Below are 26,824 nucleotides of genomic sequence, written 5' to 3'. Positions count from 1 at the left end.
TTACAGAAGAGTAAATCTAATGAAAGATATAATTAATTAAGCAAACATCGGTTGTTGTTGTTCTTTTTTTTTTTTTTTTTCAGCAGCGGGAGATAGTTCCAACCTTGCTACAGATGAGACATCAATGGGCAGCAATGAGTCTGTATCATCCCAGTCATCATCAGCCTCTGCGTCTGAGACAGCCACAGAGAAGGGTGACCATGTCCCACTTGCCACCAGTCTCAGCTCTGGCAATAACTCCGGGTGAGGAATTCACTTTGCTTAAGTCCTGTGTGTCTCTCAAAATGCAAGCACTGACTGTGAAGCAAGTAGATCCACAGTAAATAAAGTCATAAATGAGAAATACAGTCCACATGGTTTAGAGTCAAATGTAGACTCTGTGCACTGCGTGGAGTTCAAGTAGAATTGGAGGAATTGAAGTATTGGAATTTAATGTTTTGAATATTTCAGTGTTCTGGACAGACAGCAGACTTAATGATGGGTAAATCCTTCCTGTATCAGCATGCAGTGCACTGCAATAAGAGTATAAAATAGTGCCTCTAAAGCCTTGCACATTTTGAGTGATGTTCATTTCCCTCTTCCACAGGAAATCTGAAGTGTATCCAAACACTTGTCTTCATCGTAGGTTCAGCTGTTTGAATTCATTTTTCCTCTTATATAGCGTCTTGGATTTTAGTTAAACTTTACTACATTGGTTCATTGCAGAACAGTTCCCTCTTTCCCACTCTGGTGGAAATCATTTTTTAAAATACAGCCAGGTCCAAAAGTCTGAGACCACTTTCCCCATTCCAGTGGTCTCAGAGTTTTGGCCCCCAGCATAAAGAGGACCTCTTCTCTTTATGTGTGAATCCTCTCCTGTAGCCTGTGATGGGCATCAGCAATAAATTTTAACATTCTATACACTAAATTATTTATCAGTTAATCAAAAATGAAACAACATATTCATTAATATTGAAATGATCTTTAGTGTCAGCAATAACATGATGCTATTAATCAAGTGTCACCAACAGTTTTTACTTCCTCTGTCTCTTGCACTAGCACTAGATACAGGCCAACACGCTTCAGTCGTTTAATGCTTTGCGGTGCTTCTCTCCCGCTTCTCCCTTCTGTCCTCACTCTCTCAAAGTCCTTGGTCCTTTTTGTTGTTTCCAGCCCATGACTTGTCTTGAATGCTGATGTGAGAGATGAATTATTGGGTTATGCTGCAGATGTTAGACTCTGCTGTGTCATGTCTACAGATTCACCTTGAAATAGACTTTTTCCTCATTCACTGTCCACTTCTCCTTCTCCATCAGCTGAAAAGAGCTGTAAAAGAAAAACAAATCCACCTTACAACATGACAGAGGACAATGTGATTCCTTTCTCACTTTGACCCCTGTGGGTGCCCGCCTGCCTGTGTGTGTAGGCATATTTGTAGCTGGCTTTCTCTCTTAAGTTGCAGGATTAGACCGACAAGGTTCTATATTACTTATGTAACCAACTCCTTTTTTTTCCCCTGCGGGCATTTTTTTCCTGTGCTTTCCCACATATGTGGCATCATGTTGGAGGACGGAAGGAGCAACCAGGAGGAGGTCGTAAATCTCAGCTCTTATTTGTTTGGGAGACAGGTGGCCGTGCGTTGGCCGTGTAAATTGTATTGACATTGGGGAGATATTCATCTTGTTTACCCTTATAGCCGCAGCCGCTGTCCCTTTATGAAGACTTGCGCCATATGTCACAGGGTGTCGCCCTGGCTTTGTTCACTCATAAATCTTAGCATGTGAGATGGTTGAGACCTGTTAGCACAGCACCTCTCTGGCCTGGAACCCAGGGATTCGGCTTCAGTCCTAGCCAAAAAGAGCAATAGGGATGGCGATTGCTAGATTACCCCCAGCTCCTCTCAGAAATGTATACATTCTTGTGTCCTCAAATCTGCACCTGGAAAGCAGCATATTTTAGTCAGTTTCCTGCTGCCATAAAATCTGCCTGGTCATACACAAATGCACCGTGACTCACTATATCATGCAATAACTCTTTGTGGAATGTGGCGTGATTTATCATCTCCGTCATCTTCGATGTCTCGCCTCATTTCTCCTCTTCTCCCCAAATTCATTCACAGCTTCTCCTAGTGGCAGTTGCCCCACGTCCTGCCAAATGAGGTTACATTTTTTGGCCTCCTTTCCTTCCTCTCCCCTGCCCTAACTCCAGCCCTCAATGCCTCTCACTGACAGACAGCTGTGGATCATAAAATGGTGGATCAGGTCTTATTTCCTGCCCACCCAAACTGGCGGTGGCTGGGCGAACAGCTCAACTGATCCCACTTTCTACTAGAAACACTCGAAAATCCCACCGCTACCCTTTTTCCTTTAGTAGAAAGACCATTGATAGCCCCTCTCATCCATGCCAGGATCAACAAGGGCTGGATGCTGCAGGGTGAAATTCCTGTAGTAATGAGAAGCAGCAGTCTGCTTCTGTTGATGAATTTCTCTCCACTACTAACCTGGAAATGTGTGATAATGTGGGATAGTTAAAATAATAAAAACAATGACCTCCAACTGCAGTTCACATCGGAATTAGTGTTGTTTAATACCTTTGACATTGTGAACATTTTTTGATGTATTTTGATATGGCGTATCATATTATCATATATATGTACCATGTAAATATTCTGTCCAATTTAAAGTTGAAGATTGCTAAAATTTATAATTACCAATGTCTACAGAGGGATTTTCATATGTGCCTCACATACAGTACATTTTCACTCAAGTCCCCATTTACTGTATTTAATCATATTTACAGAAGAAGCTTAGCTAGGTCTGTGATGGGTAAAAACAACGGATGAGCAATTCAAAGCTTGTTGCTATTTTTGTTGAAGAGAAATGGCAAACGATTTCCCTCGGTTTGGCTTAGCTATAATTGTGAAAGCAATTTTGGGATGAATCCATTTACCTCTGGTACATTTAACAAGTTTCTAGGGCAGCCATGTGGTATTCACTGATTTTCCCCAAACTGTTTATTCTCTAATTATTTAAATATCTGTTTATTTTAAAGATCTTAATAGATCTGCATAATCCTCTTCCAACTGAAATAAGCAGTTAGATGGATATGTTGATAACTTCTTAAATGTGTGTGCAAATAGATTTTCTGTTTTTAATTTCATGAAATTTAGAGTTTGGTGTGTATGTGAGTGAGTTCACCTGCAGGTGGGTGAAGTGTTGGTGCTCCTTTGCTCTCCCTTGTCTTGGCTGTGACCCAGGCAGACAGTGGTTGTGCTTGGGCCCAGGTTAATGAGTGGATTTGCTGCACTGCAGCGCACTGTCCCCCCATGCTGATGTGGAGCAGCTGAGCACCACAGTGGCCCCACACTGCTGCAGAGCTATAAATCACCCACAGTCAGGCCAGGCCCGAACAGAACAGCCACCGCTGGGGATGGACAAGCGCACTGAGAGGGATGCAGAGGAAGAAATGGAAAGAGGAAGGGATGCAGAGGGAGAAGTGAAAGCATGAGTACTCTGTGTTCACCTCCACCTATGTACACATAAGATCCCCTACCATGTTCCCCCCTTAAGGCCGTCTCTCTCTCTCTTACACCGGTGCCAACGTAACCACTATTCACAACATCCTCTCAACCTCCAGCCCCTCCCCAGCTGCTCCCTCTAATTGCCTTTATTAACGTCTCTATGGGAGCGGCAGCTAGGAGCAATTTGCTCATTATGTGCTGTATTAGCACTGGCCCAGGGGCAGGCATGGAACACAGAGGGATGCCTGGCTTAGACTCCTGCTCTCCTCTGTTCCACTCTGCCTTTACCAGGACCCCTACCTCCATCCTGTAGGTAGGCCATAGACTCATTGGCCTGGACACCAGCCAGGGCAAAGCACAGCAACTGCTGTGACCAGTGAGACTGACGAATGACTGACTTTATATGTACAGTTCCTACAAACAACATACACTGAGTATATACTGATGCATACATGAAAATTATCTATACACGACAATGATGATGATGACAACGATGAGGATGATAATATAATGATAGAGAGACTCAAGTTATCTTTTGTCTTTCAGGATGTTGAAAGATGGCAATGAACAAATACTCAATTTTAACTACTTCACTCCAGGACAGATTTTAGCCGTATAGTCAGTATATGACAATAATGTTACCCATTTAACTTGAGTTATTGAGTTCAAGAAGTTTCAAAACCACCAAACTTTTTTTCATTCAAAGTGTGCGTCCCCCTGCATGTAACTGTACAGTATTGTACTGTTGCACAAAGCTACACATTGTTGCAAGTTTGGTTGCTCTCATGAGGTACTACGTTTTCTGTAGAAATTTGAACCCTGTCTCCATAACAACAGGTTGCTTAGTTTAGCTCATCCGTTGCTCTGATTCCACCACGTACTATAGTTGCTACCATTACTGGATAACTGAACAATGTATAAAACCCAGCATCTGTTTGTCATGATTGTTTGGCTGAGAAAGAAGTGGTTAACATCTCCTGAAACCTTCTCTTCTTCTGGACACATCCAACTTTTTTTTTAACACGCCATCTCATTCTGAACTCCTTTTTTAAGTGCTCTTTTTCCTTTTCAAGACATGATGTCAGTTTGGGGGAAAATGCCATGTGTGATGTATATTCCTAATGTTAACACATATCTTATCTACCACTACCAGTTATCTTGTCCAACAGCAAGATACTTGAGGTGTATAAAAGTCTTGAAGGCAAACAAACATGCCATTATTTCAGTCAAAAGTAAAAACCCTAGACTTTGTTGTAACTAAGATATGTTTTTACTGCAGAGCCTCCACAGCAGCATTCTCCTGGTCCGCTCCTGGAGTGTTAGGAGAGAACCAGCCTGCTGCCATCACCGCTGCCTCTGAAAAAGAAAAACCAGATGAGAGGTAAAACATGGTTCCCTCGCTCAGGATCCTCTGCAAATACCTGTTTCCTCCTAAATGGATTTTACGATTGCAGTTAACTACTTTCATTCACTCATACTTGTTAAATGTCACACTCTGACACTCTTTGACTCTTTCAGTTTTCATTCACTTGCCCCATTACACGCTTGCATGTCTTATCTCACATGTTCACTCAACAGAATCACCGACTCTCTCACTCGTCTAACATCTACTTGCACTCTCGCACATCAGTATTTTCCCTGGCTTTTTTTCATGAATTCACCCTTCCTATAATTTGGCTACTTTTGAGGGGTTTTAATGAAACACAAATTTTGGCTATAGCAGGAGCAGCAACCTTCTCCCCTTTTTCTGACTAACTGCGGATACACACACTGGTTTTTGAGTGAATTGGATGGTACTGTGTAGACAGTTGGCCCATTACACTGATCTATTGCTCTACTTCTTTCAGACTAAATGATAAATTCATTTTCAATGCTCTCAGATGTTGCAGAGGAAATTGCAAACAGCTTGGTCATTCTATGGGCAATTCATTAATGTTATTTTCATACTGTATAAACACAAATCCTCATTTTTCCAAATGCGGCTCCAAAAGAGTGCAGTCGTCTAAAATTCTGTATTCAAGAACTCAACTGAACATTGTTGTATTGACAACTCTGTGACCACAAACTTTTTTTTTTTCTCCTAGTTTGTATATATTCTTTCTCCTCTCTCATCCTACATTGTTGTTGCGCTGCAGAAAGAATATGAAATATTTATCAGGGCATCTTTTGTTGAAGGCACAATTTCTACATGGTAATGTTGCTGGCATTCGAGATAACGGTTTGCAATGCCAGGCAAAACAACCTTTCTGTGGAAGCAGTTTTTATGTATTCGGGAACGGAATGGCATAAATACTCCTTTTTACTAACCTTTGCAGAGCGATGAATATGGTTTCTTTGACGACGCTCTTTTACATCAAACTGATTTAAAATGCAACTTCTAAGCTCACAAATGTGAATTTAAAAGCTGAAGAACTGTGGAGAGAGATTTCTATTCTACCTCTGTTCAGGAGCAAACCTACTTCACAATCCTCCCGCCGCTTTTTAATTATCTCAACATAGATAGTTGTCTGCTGTGCGGACCTGAAGTGCGCCTGCCTTTTTGGCAGCACAAAACCTCACACAAACAGCGCTGCATTTCATTGTGTTTGCGCACACACACAGGTGCATGTGGGTGTGTTTTGACTCGCTTGCTAGTCTGTCTAGACTGAAGATAGGGAAAGACAAGAGTATGTGGTGGCCCGGCTCCTCTCTTAGTACCTTTGCTTATTTTTTTCAGCTTGGCCCATTTCTGCTGTTTCAGGCTAGTGAGTGAATGAACAAGCAGGCCCCGGGCCCAGATTGAAGTGTGCGGTAATCCTCCTCAAAGCTCCGCCAGCTCACTGATTGCCTTCATTTTTCAGTGTCTCCAGCAGGAAAGCAAAGGCTGTGTACCCATGTGAGGCTGAGCACGACTCTGAGCTCTCCTTCCAGGTCGGCGCAATATTCAACGCTGGTAAGTGTTATCGCCTACACCAGTCGTTCAGTCAGAACCAGCCCTGGCATATTGGATTTGGAGGAAAACCGAACACCCAATCTGATCTTCAATCGAACAGAGAGATGAGACGGAGAGAGAGAGAACAGGGAGGGGGGTAGGGGGGGGCTAACAGGAGACACAGATTTCCTCTTCAGTGTGTCTGGGAAGAGGCTCGGCTGAGCTTTAATCACTCTCAGAGGAAATGAGGATTTTGTAGTTCCCTTTTCTTGTCAAAACCCTCTTTTGTGATATACAGACACTATTGATATGCTATAGTCTTTACAGGGGACATGTAGCAATGTCTTTGATAAGGTCCCACAGTGGATTGCAGTTTATTGGTCGTTATGGTCAGGTATGTTCTAGATAAGTATCTAAGCTTTGGGTTTTTTTCTACTTAAAACATCTTTTTGACAATGTTAATCTCTGCTGTCCTGCAGATTTGAGTTAAAGTATGGATTAAATTACTCAAACCGTACTTGAAATAGTTCATGTCTGGATTAACGCCTAAAATGGCAAAATTAAATTGAATAGAAGGTTGATTTCCAACTCGTAAAATATGGACTCCTATACTATGAAATAATAAACACAAAACAAATTGAGTATCACATTTTCATAAACTAAATAAAATCATGTTTTAGAGCCCAATAATTTGGAGCTGAACTGTTTTGTTTAGTGGAAGTGTTATTAAATGATAATTTATGTGTCTTTTGGATCTCAATACAAATCTAAAAAGTTTTGAGAGTGTTGCTCACATTCTTTAAACACTTTAGTTGTGTTGCAATTAAGTGATTGACAATATAACTACATACATGTTACATGTTAAGATTCTTATTACCAAAATATCTACAGCACAGTATCTTGGAGACCCTTGACATCCTGAATATGTTGTCTATTCAGTTATTTCTGCATATATTTATGATTTTGTTTGTGCCTGAGCTATTTGCATAACACATGTGCGAAAGGTCAGGAGGGCTGAATACTCAATACTTGAAGAATTCAACATATATTTATTCCTCAGCCATAAAATTAGATAACTTTCTCTGACTTACTTATTCTAAAAAAAACCTCAACAATGTATTCTCTTAAAGCCCCAGCGTAGAATTAAATCACCAAATAAAGACATGGTTTATTTACAGCATAGTTAAAAATCAAATATTTTATTCAATATAAACAAACAATAAAACTGATTTAGTTGTTTTCTTGTGCAAACCCTTATATTGAAAGACTTGGGACTTGTGGCAAGTTTAAATCGTGTGCTTTGAATTCGGGTGACAGTTTGACTCCTTTGTTTACACCCCTTATTTCTTCTACTGTTGCCTCAGAGGGGCAACCTCCGCTTTACCCCATCACCAGCAGGGCACCCAAAATTTTAAATTGGCTCACTCTGTAGACAAATCTGGAGGATTCATGGAGTATTTTAAAACAACTTGTCTCAAAAATGTTATGTGCTCTGACACATCAGTCATACTAAACAGTTTTGAGAAGTTCCATTTTGCTACGGAGATTGAGCACATGGTGAAAGTTTCGAAAAGTTGGCTCCAAAAACATTGTGGAGATGTACAATAGAGATAAAATGAGGTGCTGTGTGTATCCGCATAATTACTGCTTCCTCTTCAGACCTCTGCTCTGTTCACTCTGACACATGCACACTTACTCACTAGAGGCTTTGTGTCCTCTGTCTGTCCCCCACCCCTCGCCCTCGCTGTTGTGCTGTCCCCCTGGTGACGCTGTGTCCTCTTCCTGCAGTGACCTCGTCCAGAGAGCCGGGCTGGCTGGAGGGGGAGCTGGAGGGAAAGCGGGGCCTCATCCCTGAAAACTATGTGGAGTTTCTGTAGCCTCCAAATGGAAATATTTATGGACATATTATCACCTCTACCAGGAAAAGAATCCGGGAATGCACGTGCCTCAACTCTGAAATTCACAGTAGGGCTTTGTTTATCCAAACCCAGCACTTCTCTCAAGCAAGTGACAATGAGTCTTAACTGGTGGACTATTCTTGATGTGGGGGGGGGGCAAAAAAAAAAACGTATATGTATTTTGGCCAGCCAGTTGACTTTGTGATGCATGTGCAAGCATGTTTTGTTTGAGTTTATTTACTTTGGGCTAGTATTCACATGATTTTCAGCATTTTTTATTACAAAATGGGTCCACACTTACAACATTCTGCTGTACACTGAGATGCTGTAACCTCTAAACAACCAGGTAAGTTTGTAACAGCAACAGAAAGTCAAAAGCCTCACTCCCCTCTCTACCCAGTTATACATGGTATCCATGAGCTCCCAAATCAACCATCACCCTCAGAAGCTATTAAGGTTTGATGTCAGCACTAAAATCACTGTAATCAATTTTTCTTAAGACTTTTTTTGCACCAAATCCAACAGCTTTTGACCCTCCTGACGATGATGCAGAGATGAGATTTCTGCTCAAAAAAATTAGAGATACCTTTTGTGCCTTGTCCACCAGAACAGCTAAAATGTAAATGTATGTACGGGTATATATGAAAATGAATTGGAGTGTTACTGCTTTCACTTATAAAATGTTGCAGATTTCATATTTGCATATTTAGATATGCAAAATGAGGCACATTGATGTTGTAATTTTGTTATATTTAATTGGCACATGGATTGCATGACTTTTTAATTTTAAACACACTCTGTACTGTTTTGTTTTAGGCACACTCCTTTTACAGAAACATAGCAAATAGCCTCCTTGGTGCCTGATGAATGTCTTGTGTTAAACACTAGCAACATACAGAGCTAACAGAGGTCAGTTTTAATATATAGCGATGATTGAAACCAAGTGTTTTTCCTGTAAAATGATCTGTCCTTGTGTGTTTGTTTGTAAAGCCCGTCTTTAAACGTTGTTCAGTTTCTTCTGAGCAGAGGAACGAGACACTCCCACAAGTTGAAATTTTAGCTTATCTGTATTTTAACCTCAACTTCAGTGGAATAAGTAATTAGATAATAAATCAAAATTTATTATCCAAAAATACCCACAAAATGCAGTATTTAAAAGTTTTACATCCGTTCTCTGTGTATAACCTAATTAAGAGTTTTGAACACCAAGTATATTTTAAATCCGTTAAATGTTGGCCAGGTTTTTAAGTCGGTATATTTCATTTGGAATGGTTTTAGCATGTATGCACCTCTTGCATTACAATTCATCCCTCGGCTGTCCAACGATACACTTTAATTTTTCTAAGAGCTTTTATTCAGCTGATTGTTTGTGTTTTCAATGGCAGTTGCAATAATTTAAGACATTGATTCATGATATTTTTAAAGGGCCTTGACTTCACTTTCATTTATGCCTTTGGGTATCTTCTTGATCAATGTTAAACAAATAAAGATTTTTTTTTTTTGTTCTTCAGTGCATCATGTATTCTTGCAGCGAAATAAATGCTCTAAATGATAACTCCAAATGAAACAAAATGAAGTCTTAGAGAATGTTTGCTTTTTGATTTGTTGTTTATTATAATCCAAAAATCTTACAAACCATCCTTCGGGCACTGACTTCATATGGTTCTAATACACAATGAGAGATTTGTTTCCCGATGAGACTGACATTGTAAAAACTGTGGACCAAAGAGAATTAAGGAAAGTACTGTTAGGCCACATTTATACCTACGTTTTGTTGATTAAGAGTTATGTTCATATTTCGGGAAATGAATCTTCTTGTACCGTTATAAAATCTTGCACTATGCTTAATTTCTGATGACTCACCCATTGTGTCACAGGGAAGCTGCAAAATTTCCCACAGTGTCTAATAATAAAGTGTCAGGTGAAATGAGGATTCATTCTGCAGCCAGGACTGTTCCACTGAGCCGTACAGTGTAATGTAGGCCTTCCTGTTTATATTGACCTGAGTTGTTTGTCTGTCTGTCTTACTAAAAGCTACTTCCAAACTAACTTTCTAAACAGGATTAAAAATAGATTGTAATCTGTGAGGAAAACACACACTAATCCACCTCCACCTCCCTGATCCATTTACATCTCAGCCTCACGCATGTTAATTCTTAGACTGCATCTGTGTAATTAACACACCAAATGGCCTCCAGACCTAATTCTGTGGCCTCTGTTACATCATTGCCAGTCCACAGCTATAACCAGACCTCCATTAAGTGGGCTGATGCACGATTTTACAAGTATAAAAACACACACTGTCCACTTAAGAAAATAAAAATACAGGAGGTTGGAGGTGAGGAGGTTTTGGTACGACACATACAGTCTGTCCACCAGCTCCTTAAAGCGACTACAGATGTGATGATTACATTATGAAATGAGGCAGAGCTAATGAGACGGGCAAAATATTCCCCCACTATCACCGCCACCACCCACCCCCGGGGCCCTTCATCATCTTCCCGCTGCCAGAATACTGCTGAATCATAGAAACATCCGCCCTGCCTGCCAGTCACTCTGCTTTGCACTGTCTGTCAGAAATTGTGCCATGTTGCTCTAACTGCCTGCCTTTTTCCTGTTTCTTCTGCCTACCTGTTTTTCTTCTCAGGAGTATTTAAAACTCCTCCCTGTCTCAAGCAATTTGTTTACAAAATCAGTTAAGCTCCCTGCATTTCTCTTTCCACCACAGCTTGTGACTGTGACGCAATGGACAACAGTGGTAATCTGGATGGGTCAGATGCATATTTGAGCCTTCTTAATATCACTTGAGATTGAGGTTGCGTTACCTGTGGTGCTTTTAGTGCATCTGTCTCCTTTATGTGTCTGTGTCCATCAGACAGGGATGGTGTGTGTATATATATATCAGTGTCAGTGTATTGATTAAGACTAGATGTAGGTTTTTGAGTAGAAAATCCAGACGGACATTTTCATTTCTCATTTGCTAAAGTCCTGGCTGCATGCCAGTCATGTCCCATGACACAGTGTCCTTCAGCCCCACAACATAGTCCCACACTATGACTCAGCTTAGATCAAAGCTGAACAGCAGTTTACCACTAACTATGAGAAAATGATTTAACTCGGTGTCACAAATATGTCTGAATTTCCCACACGTGCATGTCAGTAAGTAACGCTTAATTTAATACATCCCTGTGTCTTCATCTGGTTCCTTCTGAGTGCACAGCATCTGAAATATAATCACAATAAGACTCGATGTATTATTGGGGGTGAAAGCGTAGTGGGAATTTGGAGAAAAGTAAATTAAGGAGAGAGTTTGGAGGGGAGGGGGGGGGGAAAAGCCTGAGCTCAGAAAGTGGGCCACAGAAGCCGCCATGTGCGCGGGCGCAGCCGTGAAATCAGCCTGATCCAATAGATTCTGTTTATCTGGCACGACTACAAGTGAAAGCAATTGGAAATCTGGGGAAGATTTGGAGAGAGAGCTGTGGATTCGGAGAGAGAGAGAGAAAAAAAAGAGCAAAAAAGTAATACAGTCTGGCAAAGCAGGCGTGTTTTCAGATCAGCTTTTAACAAGGTTAATGGTGACTTTTCTCCACAGGCGCCGTTTTACTGTAAAAGTCTCATCCTTGCGTGCTTCATCTCTGTCAATTTCCACTCATCCTGTTTTCCTTTGTTCTCTCCATCTCCCTGTGACTGCTGTACCTGCTGCTGCTCCACATCATTTCTGTTTTTCCATGCGAACCCTTGTGTTTTTTGGCTCATTATCCTCCCTAGCCACCAAATGCAGCTGTTTCGAATTCATCCAGATCAAACAGCCCATTTCTTTAGGGCACCTTTCCTAGCTTCTGTCTCATGGTACAATTTTCATAACACATACAGTACACACATACATACATACACACACACACACATGCACAAACTGATAAATTACACGTCAAATTATTAATTTAACAGTTTTATTAGAATCTTGCAATAGTTTTGCAAACACAGGTATGGCAATATCTGCATCAAGATATACAGTAGTAAATGGTTTCAAAGATGTTTTATTTGTTTATGTTGAAGGCTGTCTACTGTGTGTTTGCTGGATAGTTGCTGAGAAATATTGTACAAAGCATCTGAGTAAAAAGTCATTTTTGGAATTGGAAAAAAAAGCAGTTATATTTATATATTAATAAGAAATGCACTGCCATGGCTGTGGAGATATGGCTTAGTCTCTCTACACCCGATTCACCACTGCGAACAGAAAATGGCAATGACGTGACTCCATATACAGTGACGCGATAGTGTGCTGTGACACAGCAGTTGGACACATTCTGAGTCATTCATGCCCACAAGGAGAGTTAATTTAGAAGGAGCCAGCTTTGAAGATAACACTACTTCTTTGAGTACAGGAAAGGTTTTTATTGTTTGCAGTAGGTGGTGATTGATGACCATTAAAACACTTCATTAATTTGCTTCCTTTATAGAATTAATTTGACATTTTATTCGCTTTCTTGCCAAGACTTTGATGAGAAGATTGATACCACTTTAATGTCTGTCAAGTAAATATAAAGTTCCAGCCAGAGACGGTTAACTTAGCATAAAGACCAGACGCAGAGGGAAACCGGCTAAGCTGCCTCTCTCAGAAGGGTAAAAAAAAACTCCCAGCTACCAGCAGCTTTAAAGCTCACTAATTAACATGTACAATCTCGTGTCAGTTATGTGATTAGTCTATTTAAAGGATATCAATTGACACCTATTTTGATAATTGAATATTTGTTAATAGTTCAAGTAAAAATGCCAATGTCAATGCTGCCTTTCTTCATTTTACATTATAGTAAATAACATATCTTGGGGTTTAGGCAACACATTTAATGATGTCACTTTTTGTTTTAGATTATCATTATGGACATTTTTCAAGGTTTTTCTGATGTTTTATAGACAATTATTGGAAAAAGTAAGTCGCAGTCCTAGTTATATTGTTTAATAGGCACAAAAACTAATTAAAAACGACAAGTTGTGGTTTCCCAGTTGGTGGAGTGCAGTGGCTTACAACAATAGTACAGTGACTTCCTAAAATTTGGCCTCATGACCCCCTGTAAAACTACATGTTATTTTAATACACTAAGCAAATGATATTTTTTAAGTAATGAGCTTTAGAGATGCTGATGGCTGTATTTTTTTTAACCTTTGAACAGCACTTGCTTGTCTTTTAGTCTTCATGCTAAGCTAAGCTAACCATCTCCTAGCTCTAGCTTCATATTTAACGTACAGACAGTATGTTTCCCAAACTATTTCTTTAAATAGCCATAAATATTAAATAGCCAACAGTCATAGTCTATATTTATAGTGGTCTGATAATCAAAGGGACTGATAACATCACTGATAATGTCATCTTTATTAAGTATCTATGATGTATAGAGCTTCATATTATTTTCATTATCATTCTTTGGGTCACATTTTCTTCTGTGAAAGTTATTTTGGCAGTTAGTGTCAGGACAGTCAAATTTGAATTGGCTTAACTTGCCTTACAGTCTGTACATCCATCATTTCATTTCATCTTGTGTGTGCACAAAGTTTGTACTTTCAAACTGAAAAGTCAAGAACTTTCTTTCACTTATCCCAATATCAATAGTTTGTGACTTTTTGATTTTATTGTGGTGCTCATCAACAATACCGCCATGGGTTAGGAAATCATTTCAACAGCAACAACTCAAGGATCCATCACTTGATACATCTTGTTACAAAATAAGAAATACTTTTTGATTTTTTTGTTTTGTTTTTTTTTCTTTGTTTGAGCCACGTGAACAATGATGCAAACAGTAAAAAAAAAGAAAAAAAAAAGAAAGAAAGATGCAAAATCAAATAACTTTACTTAATAAGAAGATAATAAATGTACTCTCTCTAACATTCAGGTAGTAAGTTCCATAAGTCTCTCACAATGTATGATACATTCATTTCTCTATTTGGCCCTTTCTGGCACCGACCCCTTACTGTAAATTCTTCTCTGTGATCCAACACACAGAACATGGCGAGTGGGAAACACACATTTTTCCAATATTCCAACAAGATGGTTAAAGTAGAAATGTTTATACTATACTCAACATAAGGACTTGCTGTATTATTTACAATATATACTGTAAAATTGTAAATCAGGTGAGATAAAAAGGCACAAGTTTCCCTTTTTTAAATACAATGTAAACATCTCATCAAAAAGCATGCATTAACATTTCATTTTACAAAAAGGATATCATTTTTAGACAAAGTACTTAAATATTGTTTTCCAGCAAAATATAATTCTCTCAAAAATACTTTCCCATTCATCCTATGAACCTTTAGACAGTTTTTTTTAATATTCCTTTTAAAAAGGACAAAAAAGGGGGCAAAATAAAGAAACAGTGAGAGATTAGCTTAAGGGTCCTTCACAACTTGAACAATAATGCACAACAAAGACGGATTGTAAAATGAAGCCTCTCTGATAATGACAGTTGTGATCCTGCCACCTCCGTCTCTTTGTACACCAGTCGTCACACAATTCGCCACCACAGAAGAGACCTCATAGTGTAGCACAGCGCCATCATCAAGAGAGCTGAGGCCACGAATACAGTACGCCAGCCTGCTGTGCTAATGATGTCATGTTGTCTAACTTTAGGCTGGGTGACCATGCAGAAAGTCTTTTTTTTTTTTCCCGCATCATCACAGTTTCTTATCAAAACAGACAATTCCTGCTAGCTGCACTAATGCCTCATTTCACATTGTATCTCTGTGCAAATCTAAAAGTGGAAATAGGATATGGCTAATCCTATAACATAAATGCATAATACCCACACTGAAAGAGCAGATCAACTATGCACATGCTTGCCAGGAAAAAAAAAAAAAAACACAACACACATACACACAAACTTAAGCCATACTCACTCCGTACGCACATGTAAATACACACTCACAGGGCAAAAAATAAAAAACCAACAAATAATCACACGCCCCCACTGTTTTTTTTCTTCCCCAGCAGCTCTTTCGCTTTTCAGTAGCATCATAGTAGTGTTCCACAACCACCCAGAAACCCAGAAACCAGTGGGGTGTGAGACAAGTTAATGGTCCAGATGACTAGGCCTGCCATACCTAAAATAGTAGTACTTGGCCCAAATATAAGGGAAATCAACTAAATAAGGACAGGTGATCATACCAACATAGTTCTTCATCAAGCATTCATCAACATGTACCTCAAAACATCTTCTGTACAACAGCTGAATATAATGTTTTTTAAGAAGTTGTTAATACCTGTACACATTTGCCTGGTTTTGATACATTAGCCGGTTTGCTGTAAGCACTGCAGAGTAATGCTCCATTTTGGATTATATCAACTTTACAGAGTATGTGTGTTTGAACTGTGTCCATATAACGTATTGTATGGACGGTCTACAAGTTACTGTACATGTTATGTTTTGCCTGGCTTTTGTAGAAATGAAGCACCTTAATGTAAAATGACTGGCTTGTCAAAAACTAAACCTTTGCAACACACTTTTATAAAATGCTTTTTATTATTTCTGGGAAGAGTAGATAAGTGTTGGTTCACAAAGGGCTGGTTTTGCTTCGTTGTGAGTAAAAACAGACATTTGGACAGCTGCTCTGGAGATAACACAAATGACAGCAATTATTATGGATGCACCTCAGTCAAATCCATTACCAGCAGACTCTACTGAAATCGTTTCTGTGAAAGCATTTTTTCCATCCTGCAGCAATCCTGACCATTTTTGCACAAAGGTAATCGATAATTTTTAATTCTACACCACAGTTCCTAAAATAGTGACCTTATGACATGGGAGCTTCACGTGCAAGCTTTCTTTACACAAGAGAGACATTTTTATTTCAAAACAGCTTTAGCTTTGGACTTTTGCATATTAGTTTTGATTGTTTTACTACATATTTGAATTAAAAAACTCAGTATGTGAATGTTAATGATGGGTGTTAATGACACCGATTTGAAATTCAAACTTGGACTGGTTAGATTTTGATGTAATTATTCAGCTTATGATGACGCATGTATAGCCCTTGGAATATATTCAGATAGACCGTTCATCTTACAGTCTAGAATTTCTGAGCCTCCTCATAATGTCTTTTGCCCTGCAGTCTTGCAGTATGTTGCTACCCTGCAAAGCAAAATCTAAGTATTGGCTTTCTTTTTCATAGTGCTATTATTTGTGAAAAACTGCATAAGCCACAGTTAATATCTGCAAAAAATGTTCTCTCTAGATTTATAAGGGAATCTGATTTTTAGTGCATGTGGTGTGCATCTGTGCGTTTGTGTGAAGGCATGTGGACAGCATGTGTATCAGTGAGAATTTCCCTCTACGTGTGTGTGTGTGTGTGTGTGTAGTGAATGTATCTAGCGCATCCTAAGAAATGTATGGCTTTATCTCCATAGAAAATACTGTTATCGTCTTTGGGACGGAGAGCAGGGGGGTACTTCGGGATGCTTTGTCACATTTGTCACAAGTCCTTCTCTGTGTATCGTGTTCTACTCCACAAACTATTCACAGCTCTGACCCGCTCAGGGTGACTGCAGGGTCAAATCTTTCTCCCCCTTTTACTTCTGTCACCAAGTCACTTAACTTTCCCATCCAAGACGAGGACGCTGGCATACTGGGAGACAGGGTGCAGGCCACAGGTTAGGCCTTCTATGCACATTTTCTCTTCCTTGAACTCTTTTCTCCCCTCTTCCAGTTCTCAATGCTGCTTCTGTCCCAGCTGCTCAGTGAGTCACTTCTTGTGGAAGTAGATTGTGTGAGTGAGGCCTGACTCCACCTTTGGTATCTGGTCACTAATGATCTCCACCAACATGTCAGGGAACTCCACCTTCAGGGCCTGGGACTCACGAAAGGTGTAGAAACAGAAATCCAACAGGTTCCCCACCAGCTGGAAAACACACATACACAGATTAATCAGAAACATGCTTTTAAGAGTTTTAATTGCTTATTTCATAGCTGTCAAGAGGGACTTATTATTACTTATTTATTATTTTGTTAGAATGATGTAATTAATATATAATAATTCATCTATCACTCATTTCAATTTGTAATACTTTATTTCACAGGCCCCTTAATTTTATATAGATTTCCCAGAAAACCTCAGATTAATTTCTCAATATTTAAAGGACCAGTGTGTAAAATTAAGTGGCATCTAGCGGTGAGGTTGCAGATTGCAACCAACTGAAAAGTTAGACATTTCTGTTGAAGAATTAATAGTCTCATTTATTAAAACATGTTGCAAATTAACAACAACATATGAACACAAATACAATGAGTGGGTTCTTACCAACTAAACCAAGTTTTCATGTAATTTGTATCAAACTGTACCACTGTCTCTGTAAAGTGTCCATTAAATACCTGAAAATTACTCTTTCCAAATTTCCAAATTTCCAAGATTTTAGTACAGCATTAAACTACCTGTAAAATAAAGCATTAGTGTGCACTAGCGCATATTCATGAGAGTGCATTTGCTTTCTATGGGGCACTGACCCCTTTTCAATAGTTTTTAGCTCACCACTTGGGGGCACCACTGATTTTATTTTTTTTTTCTTTTCTTTAGATAAACCTCCTTTAAAGAAAGCTCATCCGTTCAGCACTAACCCCATTCACTCAGTCATTAGGGTCATTGAATTCTGGTCATTTATCTCTGTGACCCCTTGCTCGCTGACTCTCACTTCTCACGGCTTTGCCTACACTGTTGTTATGCCACAAAGCGGTTGACCCGTGCATAAAAAGAGAACAGAGATTTAGCACATTTGCTACAGTGGCCACAGTGTACTCTGTTCCAATAAACCGCGAGTTGGCATTGATCCCCTTCTGTTCCATTCACCAATACAGGCTGGTCACCGCCTCTTCCAAAATAACCTCCCCCTCAGGGAGAGATTGGGATGCAATAATCCTTATTCCAAGCCACAGCACCATTGAACCGCTAAGTAAAATGCATTATCCAAATCCACTATGTTGCCATTTTACTCAAAACATTTCCAGTGATATTAGAGTCCCAAAGTGCCATTGGACACCTGCCTCTGTGTGTGAAGGCATGGCATACCGAGAGGCTGCCAAGGGAAGCCTTGCTGTACTGTAGGCCATTGGCATGGGAGGCAGACAGGGCAAGGGTACTTACATCATGCATGGCATCCAGTAGCTTGGTGAGCTGGAAGAAGCGCTGCCAGGTTTGGCCAGAGTTGTTGGTTGCTTTTCCCACTGAGCGCCGGAGCTCCTTAATGTAATTAACCCTCATCTCCTCAAACTCCGCCTGGTTCTTCAGACCCTCTTTGGGAACTGGGAAGCAAAGAAATCCCGCTGTCATTAACTGGATTCAATAAGTGGACAACAAGACTGGTGCAAATGGCCAAAATCTGTCATCACAATTGATTTCAACTGTTATGACATACTGTGTGGATTTATTAAAAAATGACTAAAGTCCATAGGTCATCCAGCATGGTTGGCAGGAATATAATTTGCATAACAAAATCTGAACTTTTTTAAATCAGCATTTTTTTAAATCCAGCTGTCTTTATTGTACGATATTAAAGGACTATACCACTAGCTTTGCATGCTTTGTATACATTATGTTACTGCTTCCTGACTGACTCATCAATCTTTAGAGACTTGATGACTATAATCCATCACAATTAACATTAAGTTGGCTGCAGGCTATGGGTTAGGGTTACGCAATGAGATAATAAAACATCTGTCAGAAATGACTGTTTATACAAAGTTAGATATAACTTTAATATATCTAGTTGAATTAGACTAGAATTAGACAACTGTAGGCAATTATGTAAATTAATAACCTGTACAATTTTATGCAAATATTGGCTTTTTATATTATTTTTATGTCTATGTGATAAAGTACTTTTTATTTATCTGGTATGCCATTTACTAAATTTGCAGAATAGTTAGTATTCATAAAAACATTTTGAATTGATTTTCAATAAACTTACTGCATTGTAATATAAATAAATTAAATAAAATTAAATATACTGTAATGATTTTGTTCATATTGCTCGCTCCAAGTATGCAACAATATAGAGTATGAATATTGTTGTGTGTGTCGTTAATGCAGTTAAAAGCAGTGACTACTGTATTTTGAAGTCACTGTCTTGATGTTGTGTTTTAATGTAATATTTAGAAAGTGTGTCATTTACTAGCTATGTTGTCAGGATTGATGGTTTATTTTTCTTTAAAGGGTAACTGCAAATCAACAATTAATTCTCACCTGTCTATGTTATCTTGAACATACCAAAATGGACACATTCTTCATAAATGCATATACAAATGTCAACAACATAACAAAAGAAGGAATGTAATGTCAGGCAAGATTCTTTGAGATGATTTTCATCGCATACTTAAATTGGCCACCTGGAAACTGGTAAAATAAATCCCAAAACGTACAGTATGGTTCTCTTCAGAAAATTCACATTAAACACATCTGTGACTGGGCTACAATATGCACAGCCACTGTTATGCTATGTAGAAAAGTGTATTTGTGTATGGGGTAGTTAGAGGTGCACAGTGAAATAACGCTCTAACTCCCACACAGTTGCCTTTTTTTGGACATTTTCCCTGTGTTGACGACCCAAGCCTATTTAGCAACTCATTACAACCACTTTCATTTCAAGTGGTAATTAGTTCTCATGTGTAGACATGGATTCGTGAAAGATGGCTGATATACTGGAGGGCATTGATTAAAAGTTATCTCAGCAACAGTGACAGCAAAAGAATGGAACAATAGTGCTTATGTGTATGAAAGAACTTCATCATTTTGTCTACCAAACCTCATCCATCATGCACTTTGTTCAGTGACTGGAGCTGTTAAATGTCTGCAGCCTTCATTCACATTATAATGATTTGGATGCATCAATGCGCAAAAATATATAAGCAGTATAATGGGAAGAATTCAGACTGATGTGAGGATACAGTAACGTTCTCACTGCGTTCAGTAGAACTAAGTCACAGATATGGAAGTCTGCCAAAAGCTGTTAAATGACATTAAGCTGCGGGCTACCAGATTAAGAAACACCTCGCCTCTCAAAGAGCACACCTCAAATCAGTCTGTGGGAACGCCTTCAGTTAACCCAAGATGTCCTGTGCACATTCCTGTTTTCAACCGTTTGAACACACCTTCCCATTCACTTGGATCAGAAAATGTGTTCAAACTTAAATGATCTCTTGTTATACAGTACCAGTATAACAAGAGATCATTTAAGTTTGGAACTGTAAAAGATTTTTTTCTGTACTGTTTTATATCAAGGTAACCATCCCTTTAATATCTCTGGATGTTCAATTTAAGGCATTGAGGCAATGTTGCAGATCAATGAGCTGTTTTATGACAATATATACTTTTTGCATCAATGTGATAATAAGTTTGTTATCTGATCTTTTCTGCCTTAAAGGATAGAAGCTGTATTGCTGGACAGACTGTAAAGCCCCATGATGCAAATTTGTGATTCGTGATATTGGCCTATACATATAAAATTGGCTTGACATGACTTGATTTTCCAGACAATGTGAACTAAAAATATAAAGTTATATATACACCATGATAAAAGGATTTTATCCATTTTGCACAGTCCTTCACTGTTAATAGTTAACCAGATAAAAAATAGATTCCTCTGCATTCACAGCATGGCTAAACATGTCAAGAAAAAGTGATGGTATCAATAGCTCGTAAACTTTTATTATGTTTTTGAAACCTCACAAAAAATATCTTTACGGCAGATATTTATTTTTAGTACTTTTCAGTAGCCAGAATGCCTCTGATAAATCTTACGCATTTGTACCAACACTAGCAAAAACCAGCAACTGACAGGACCTGTTTGAGTTCTGCTGAATGAATGGCTACAGGCAAAAGCCTTCTCCTTGTCAGTTAAAATTGTGTCTTTTTGGAGTACAGATCATTGCACTGTAGGTCAATAACACTGAGAATGTGTGTTTTTCTGCCTATTTGTCCCTTTCTATCTCTTTCTATGCAATTCTCTTTAATGCACAAACACCTTCAGGCATGACACACATGAAGCAAAAGAAAGCAGATATGAGAACAAATTGGACCCTGGTGCAGAGGCTGTGATTTGTGTGCCTTTAATTCATGGCTGACATGATGAGAATGTGCTAAAACCCAGGGCCGCATTTGTACCTTTTGTTTTTCTACCACTGACCCACATACGTCCTGATTAGAAACTGACCTGGCATTTCAGGGCGTTACCGCGACCGGTCCAAAAATAGGGCATTTAAACCACCGTAATTGTTGTCAAACGGATTTTTTGCTGCAGGTATAGCGCCTTTTCAACTAGGCCATATTTCTTATGTGGTCAACAGCTTCATTATCATGAGTACCACAAGCTAGGGGAAGGCTCTTCCTCGAAAATAAAGAGACAAACATAACTCATGGCATGTGTGTTGTTAAAGGACATGCGGCTTCCTGCTCTCAGTTGCTGGTACATACTTAACTGACAGGGTGGCTCTTGGTTTTGATTTAATACTCCATACTATTCATTAGGGAATTCTACAACTAGCCCTGAGCATGACTACAATAACACCTCAGTGATGCTTTAGGATGTTGTCTGATAAGTTTAAATTTAACATGACCCAAAAACACTAATGGAAATGATAACTATTTTAATTAGTGTAAAGCAATTATCAGGCTTTTATGTGATTAACTGTAAAATGTGTCGCACAAAACACACCTATCACAATGGTACAGTACTTTCCATCTGAGAATGAGGCTCAACAGCCATTTTTTTTTTTTAGGAAAATAGGTGAAGACACATTGGTAAGAGAACAAATGAACGAGTTAATCTAGCAGTACTATCTAGGCCTGTGTAGTGGTGAAGAGTGTAACTGGTTTGAGCAGGCCACTGCTCCTGTACTAAATCCAAACAGGGTCATGAGACACCGCAGGCTCAGTGAAACCTTAGCCAAGGTCAGAGAGGAATAACAGCCCTTCTCTCTTTTCTCTTTATCCCTCCTTCCCTCTCTCTCGTTCACTCATTCACTCTCTCTCTCTCTATGTAACACACACAATCTTTCAAACCAGCCCAAAGGCACACACACACACTCAGTGACTCCATAGTACTTGCTCAGCTGACAAGTTCTGACAACTCCTCTGTAAACATTTCTCCTGCTACTTCTTCCACGAGGCACTAGCATTATCTCTGAATGACTGTAACTAAGAGAGCTTCCTACAGTGCCTCTGAAAATCCAGAGATGCTCTGCTTGTTTTTGAAATTATTCACAAGTACTGCTGCTGATATGTTTACAGAGTGTCCATACAGAGCAGCTGCTCCATCGTGTGTACTTTGGAATGGGTAGATTAGAAAAGGAGCATCACATGATTATTTTCTTCTCTCTCCTGCTATTTTTTTTTTTAGTAAACCCAATAACCAGAGCAGACTGGAGCAACTACGAAGCACCTTAAATACCCTGTTTCAATTTTGCATCCCTACTTCTTTTATCTTTACCCTATCCTTCAAAATTCCAGCCCAGGTTTGAAGGAAGTGGAGAAAAATAGCAGGTCTTGGAGCTTTGCCTAGTGCCTGACTGGCCTTTATTAACTACAGCAGGGATCTCTGGAAAACCTCCAGAGGACCAGCGAGGAGAGGAGAGGGAGGCCGCAGCAACAGAAGGACCAGCTCTGTCCACCGCCCCTCCCACCCCCCCACCCCCCCTGTCTTGTCTTTCTTTCTCCCTATAGCTATGCACCTGTTTTTTTCTTGCCAACACTAGCCATCAATGTCAACATTTGTCTGATTTCATTCTTTACATCTCAGTTTTCTGTCTTGGTTTCTTCCTATCCTTTCCATTCTCGCTCTTCCTAATCTATCCTAACATCCAAAAGCAAAAAGTCCAGCCGGAGCTCCCCTGCTTCCAGATGACTCAACCACACTGAGTTTATATCAGGGAAATGCTTTCATGCCGCCTCTTCCATATGTCACTACACTATGAAGCCAAGCCAGCGATATACCATTGGTCTGGGAAGCAATGTATGCTTAAGAAATGTACTGATAACAAAATGTAGTTTCTTTATAATATGCAGAATGTACTACTCTAACAACTGCACAAGCAACATTTTGGAAAGAATTTTAGGGAGGGGGACTTCATCACAGACAACAATAAAGAAATGCCACGAGATGAAGGGGAGAAATGGGAAAGGACATGCAACAAAGTCTGTTGTGATTCATGGTGGTGACATAAACGTCTAGTCCACCAGGGTGCCATATTTTCAGCTTTAAACAATTACACCTCATCTAATAATCCAAAAAGCCCCTCATATTAGTTCCAAAATATGATAAGGTTCAGAAACGTGCAAAACTGCTTTCCAGCACAGTTACAGTTTTAAAACTTTATCATTTGGGAACCACAAAAATGAATGAAAGTAAGGGCCAAGACATTTAAGAAAATCTTTTCTGGCTTAAAACCTGATGGTAAAGGTCCTTTTATGAGTTTCCACAAGGACTCAAGAGACAAACTGGGTATCAAAATTACAGGATTTTCTGTCCAAATTTTAAAATAATAATATAAATAATATATATAGTCAGGGAAGCTTTGGCCTTTCAGTTGCTTTAAATGTGTAATGTGATACAGAACCATATGTGTACTCCAGAGTTATAACTCATTGTAACTCATTTTGGAAAATGGTCTCAGTTAATTGGCCAAATGTAAAAGTTAAATGGTAGAACTTGTAATACTAGGATGAAGTCAAGTTTACCAAGGTTGTGCTTTTTCCAGCATTAACGCACCGCTTTGAAAAGCCTCAGTAACTGAAAAATAAATACTCTGCCAATGAATATTTCCACTGATTGGCACTGGTGCTGAAGTTCAAAGAGTTTGAAGTCTGGCCAGCTAGCAGACTCTTCAAATAGCTCCTCACCACTCTCTCTCTCACCCCCCTTATCCTCACCCCTCTCTCTCTCTCTCTCTCTCTCTCTCTCTCTCTCTCTCTCTCTCTCTCTCTCTTTCACTCTCTCTCACGCTCTCTCTCACATAGACATAATATACATGAATGCAAGGCAGCGGCAGGTCTTTTGTATCCCAATGCTGTTGTGAGACTTGCGGTTATCTTTTAAAAAGCTGAGTGGGTGTGGACGGTGAAGTTATGACACAGTTGCCATCACGGAATCTTTAACTGTTACTATTGAACTGACAGCAGCAGTGCATAGTGTGTTGAGGTGGTGGAAAAAAACGCTGCTTTCAGTTTCCAACTGAGAAACTTGGTCCAACACATCCTCTCTGTGAGTCTGCAGTGCCTGTGGGTAGTTTGGCAGTGAGTGGAAACACGGTGAAACCTCCTTTAGTGAGTGATAGACGTACAGTATTCTGTGAAAGCATGAACAATTAAGAACTAAAATGTTGTGTAACAGTACATTCTTTACTCAGAGAGAAGAAACGCGAAGACAGTTTCCCTCCTTTTCGCTACATACACTGTATGTTTCTAACCTAACAGGTTCTTGTAACGGCAAGTCTATTTCCACACTTGATTTGCATGTTAACGGATTATTAAGAATAAGCTTTTATTATGATCCAACAGACTTTAAAAAGGCAAGATTGTGGGTGCCAGGAAGGCAGGTATGAACATTGCCAACACAAAAATGAATTGCTGGGTCTCAGGAGGATATAGTGGCTGTTCCTTTCAAAGGCTGCAATCTCAAGATATGTGATGAAAAGAACAGAACAACATATCAAAATGTTTCCCATGGTAAGGTATGTGAGAGATGTTGGGCGGATCAGGCCACAAAAGCCCATAGGATGACAGCTAGAACACACAACACATCACACCTTTGCCTTCATAGAGTTATAGGAGCAGACAAACACAAAGATACCTCTCATGTTCACAATAAACCACAGATTATCACTGTGGGCTAAAAACACCAGTACTGTTTATTCTTATGAATCCCGATTCTATCTGCACCATTATTACACCACACTGGTTTATGGACCACTCAACTGGTAGAAATTGATGGATGCCCTCATGTTAGAGCAACACAGCAGACTGTGTTCATCCATTAATGGGCAACATGTACAAAAGGGGGGTTGGTCCATTTTCAACTTGAAAATATTTCCTGTCAGAGTTCAAAAATTAGACACAAATAATTCAAAGAACATTCTGATGGAATGACGTCAATGACTGTCATGATCCTCTGATAATAAGAAAGAACAACAACCATCTTATCAATCCAACCTGATTAAAAATGTTAAAACCACTTCTTAGAAATGAGAACCCATCCATCTTAAGTGTTATGTATGTATGATCAGCTTTAATTGGGACATGTTCCTGGAGTCAATTAAATTTGTAGGCACAAAGGTGGACTTAAGTGGGGGTGTCTGTAGTAGTAGTGTCTACTGTAGTAGTATTAGTGTCCTCTGAGTTTGCACTCAGAGAACAAGAACAAGTTCAATATAATGACCGGGAAGGCAGGATCCATTATTGGCTTGACTCTCTTGAAGTGATCATGGAGCAAAGAATGGATAGAAAAGTTCAACAATGTTATGCAAAATCATCCAATGTATTGTGTGTTTGTAGCGAGCTGAAGAGCTCTTTTAGCGACAGGCTTGTTATGCCCAGGAGCTCTTCAGAGAGACTCAGGAAGTTTTTAGTACCTGCTGCGGTGAAATGTTTTAATGAACAGCGTTGTTGACTGTCACTTTTGATGATCTGATATTAATGATGATGAGTCACATTGATGTTTACACTATTTAAGATGGTTCTGTGCTCCCTCCTTATTTTTGTACTGCCTTGTTGCTATCCTACCTGTTGTGTTTCCTATATGTATGGTCGCACACATTTTCCCACCTGGGGAATTAATTAAGTATTGTTTTGTATTGTCTCGTGCAGTCAGAAAATTAAAGAACACAGAGTCACATTCACAGAATGCACACATAAATTATCATGTTTGAGATTTCTCAATTTGAGCTATGGATAGCCTGAAATTTTGAATAATTCTCGCTAGGAAATGATGTTGACTACATTATGTTTTTGAAATAATGATTTCCAAATTATATTTCATCTTACAGTTTGTTTGCAAGCTGGTTTGTAGAAACACCTGCCCTCACACAAAAAAGCAGTGTGAGCAGGTGTTTATGGGATGAAAGAAAAAAGTGCTTTTTCATGCCTGTAACTGCTTACCTGTGCTGAGAAGCAGAAGGACTTTCATGGAGAGGAACTCATCATAGGTTAGCTGCAGTCGAACAAACTCCTGGCTCACCTGCCTCATGCCCAGACACAGGTCATACATGGCTGACTGCTGCATGCGGTCCCTGAGGAAAAGCACACAGAGAGGGACAAAGGTGATATGATGACATAGAGACAGAAGAACATGGCAACAACATTATGAACCTAAAAAAAAAAAAACATTATTTGTTTCAGGGCCTAATTATTACAATCCATCCTAAGTATAAACTTAATAATGCACTCATTAAATCATTTATTCCCTTTTTTTTGTTTTGTTCACAACAGACTCACTTATTCACTTGCTCACAATTCCTACCACAGAAGTTCAGCCCAGTGAAACAATAT

At 39.3% G+C, this 26,824-nt stretch overlaps 2 protein-coding genes across 5 annotated transcripts in view; one reads left to right on the top strand and one right to left on the bottom strand.

The window, feature by feature from the left end:
* The window catches only part of arhgap10 (Rho GTPase activating protein 10), a 49,227-nt gene extending 39,340 nt beyond the window's left edge, over nucleotides 1-9,887 (top strand). For 2 of the 4 annotated variants that reach the window (XM_053331320.1, XM_053331302.1), the window contains 4 exons: nucleotides 84-243; nucleotides 4,779-4,880; nucleotides 6,340-6,431; nucleotides 8,199-9,887. In XM_053331320.1, coding sequence (XP_053187295.1) covers nucleotides 84-243; nucleotides 4,779-4,880; nucleotides 6,340-6,431; nucleotides 8,199-8,287 — 443 coding nt within the window. In that variant the 3' untranslated portion in view covers nucleotides 8,288-9,887. The remainder of the gene's footprint in view (nucleotides 1-83; nucleotides 244-4,778; nucleotides 4,881-6,339; nucleotides 6,432-8,198) is intronic. The other 2 variants (XM_053331311.1, XM_053331330.1) reach the window with 2 other exon arrangements.
* A 3,909-nt stretch (nucleotides 9,888-13,796) lies between these two features.
* nr3c2 (nuclear receptor subfamily 3, group C, member 2) overlaps nucleotides 13,797-26,824 on the bottom strand; it is an 80,291-nt gene continuing 67,263 nt past the window's right edge. Inside the window, exons 7-9 of the mRNA XM_053331279.1 lie at nucleotides 26,435-26,565; nucleotides 18,434-18,591; nucleotides 13,797-17,197 (exon numbers count right to left, since the gene is read on the bottom strand). Of these exons, the coding sequence (XP_053187254.1) occupies nucleotides 17,042-17,197; nucleotides 18,434-18,591; nucleotides 26,435-26,565 (445 nt within the window). The 3' untranslated portion in view covers nucleotides 13,797-17,041. The remainder of the gene's footprint in view (nucleotides 17,198-18,433; nucleotides 18,592-26,434; nucleotides 26,566-26,824) is intronic.

Source organism: Scomber japonicus, chromosome 2 (genome assembly GCF_027409825.1).
Source record: "Scomber japonicus isolate fScoJap1 chromosome 2, fScoJap1.pri, whole genome shotgun sequence".
Lineage (NCBI taxonomy): Eukaryota > Metazoa > Chordata > Actinopteri > Scombriformes > Scombridae > Scomber > Scomber japonicus.
This window is presented reverse-complemented; position numbering and strand designations above follow the sequence as displayed.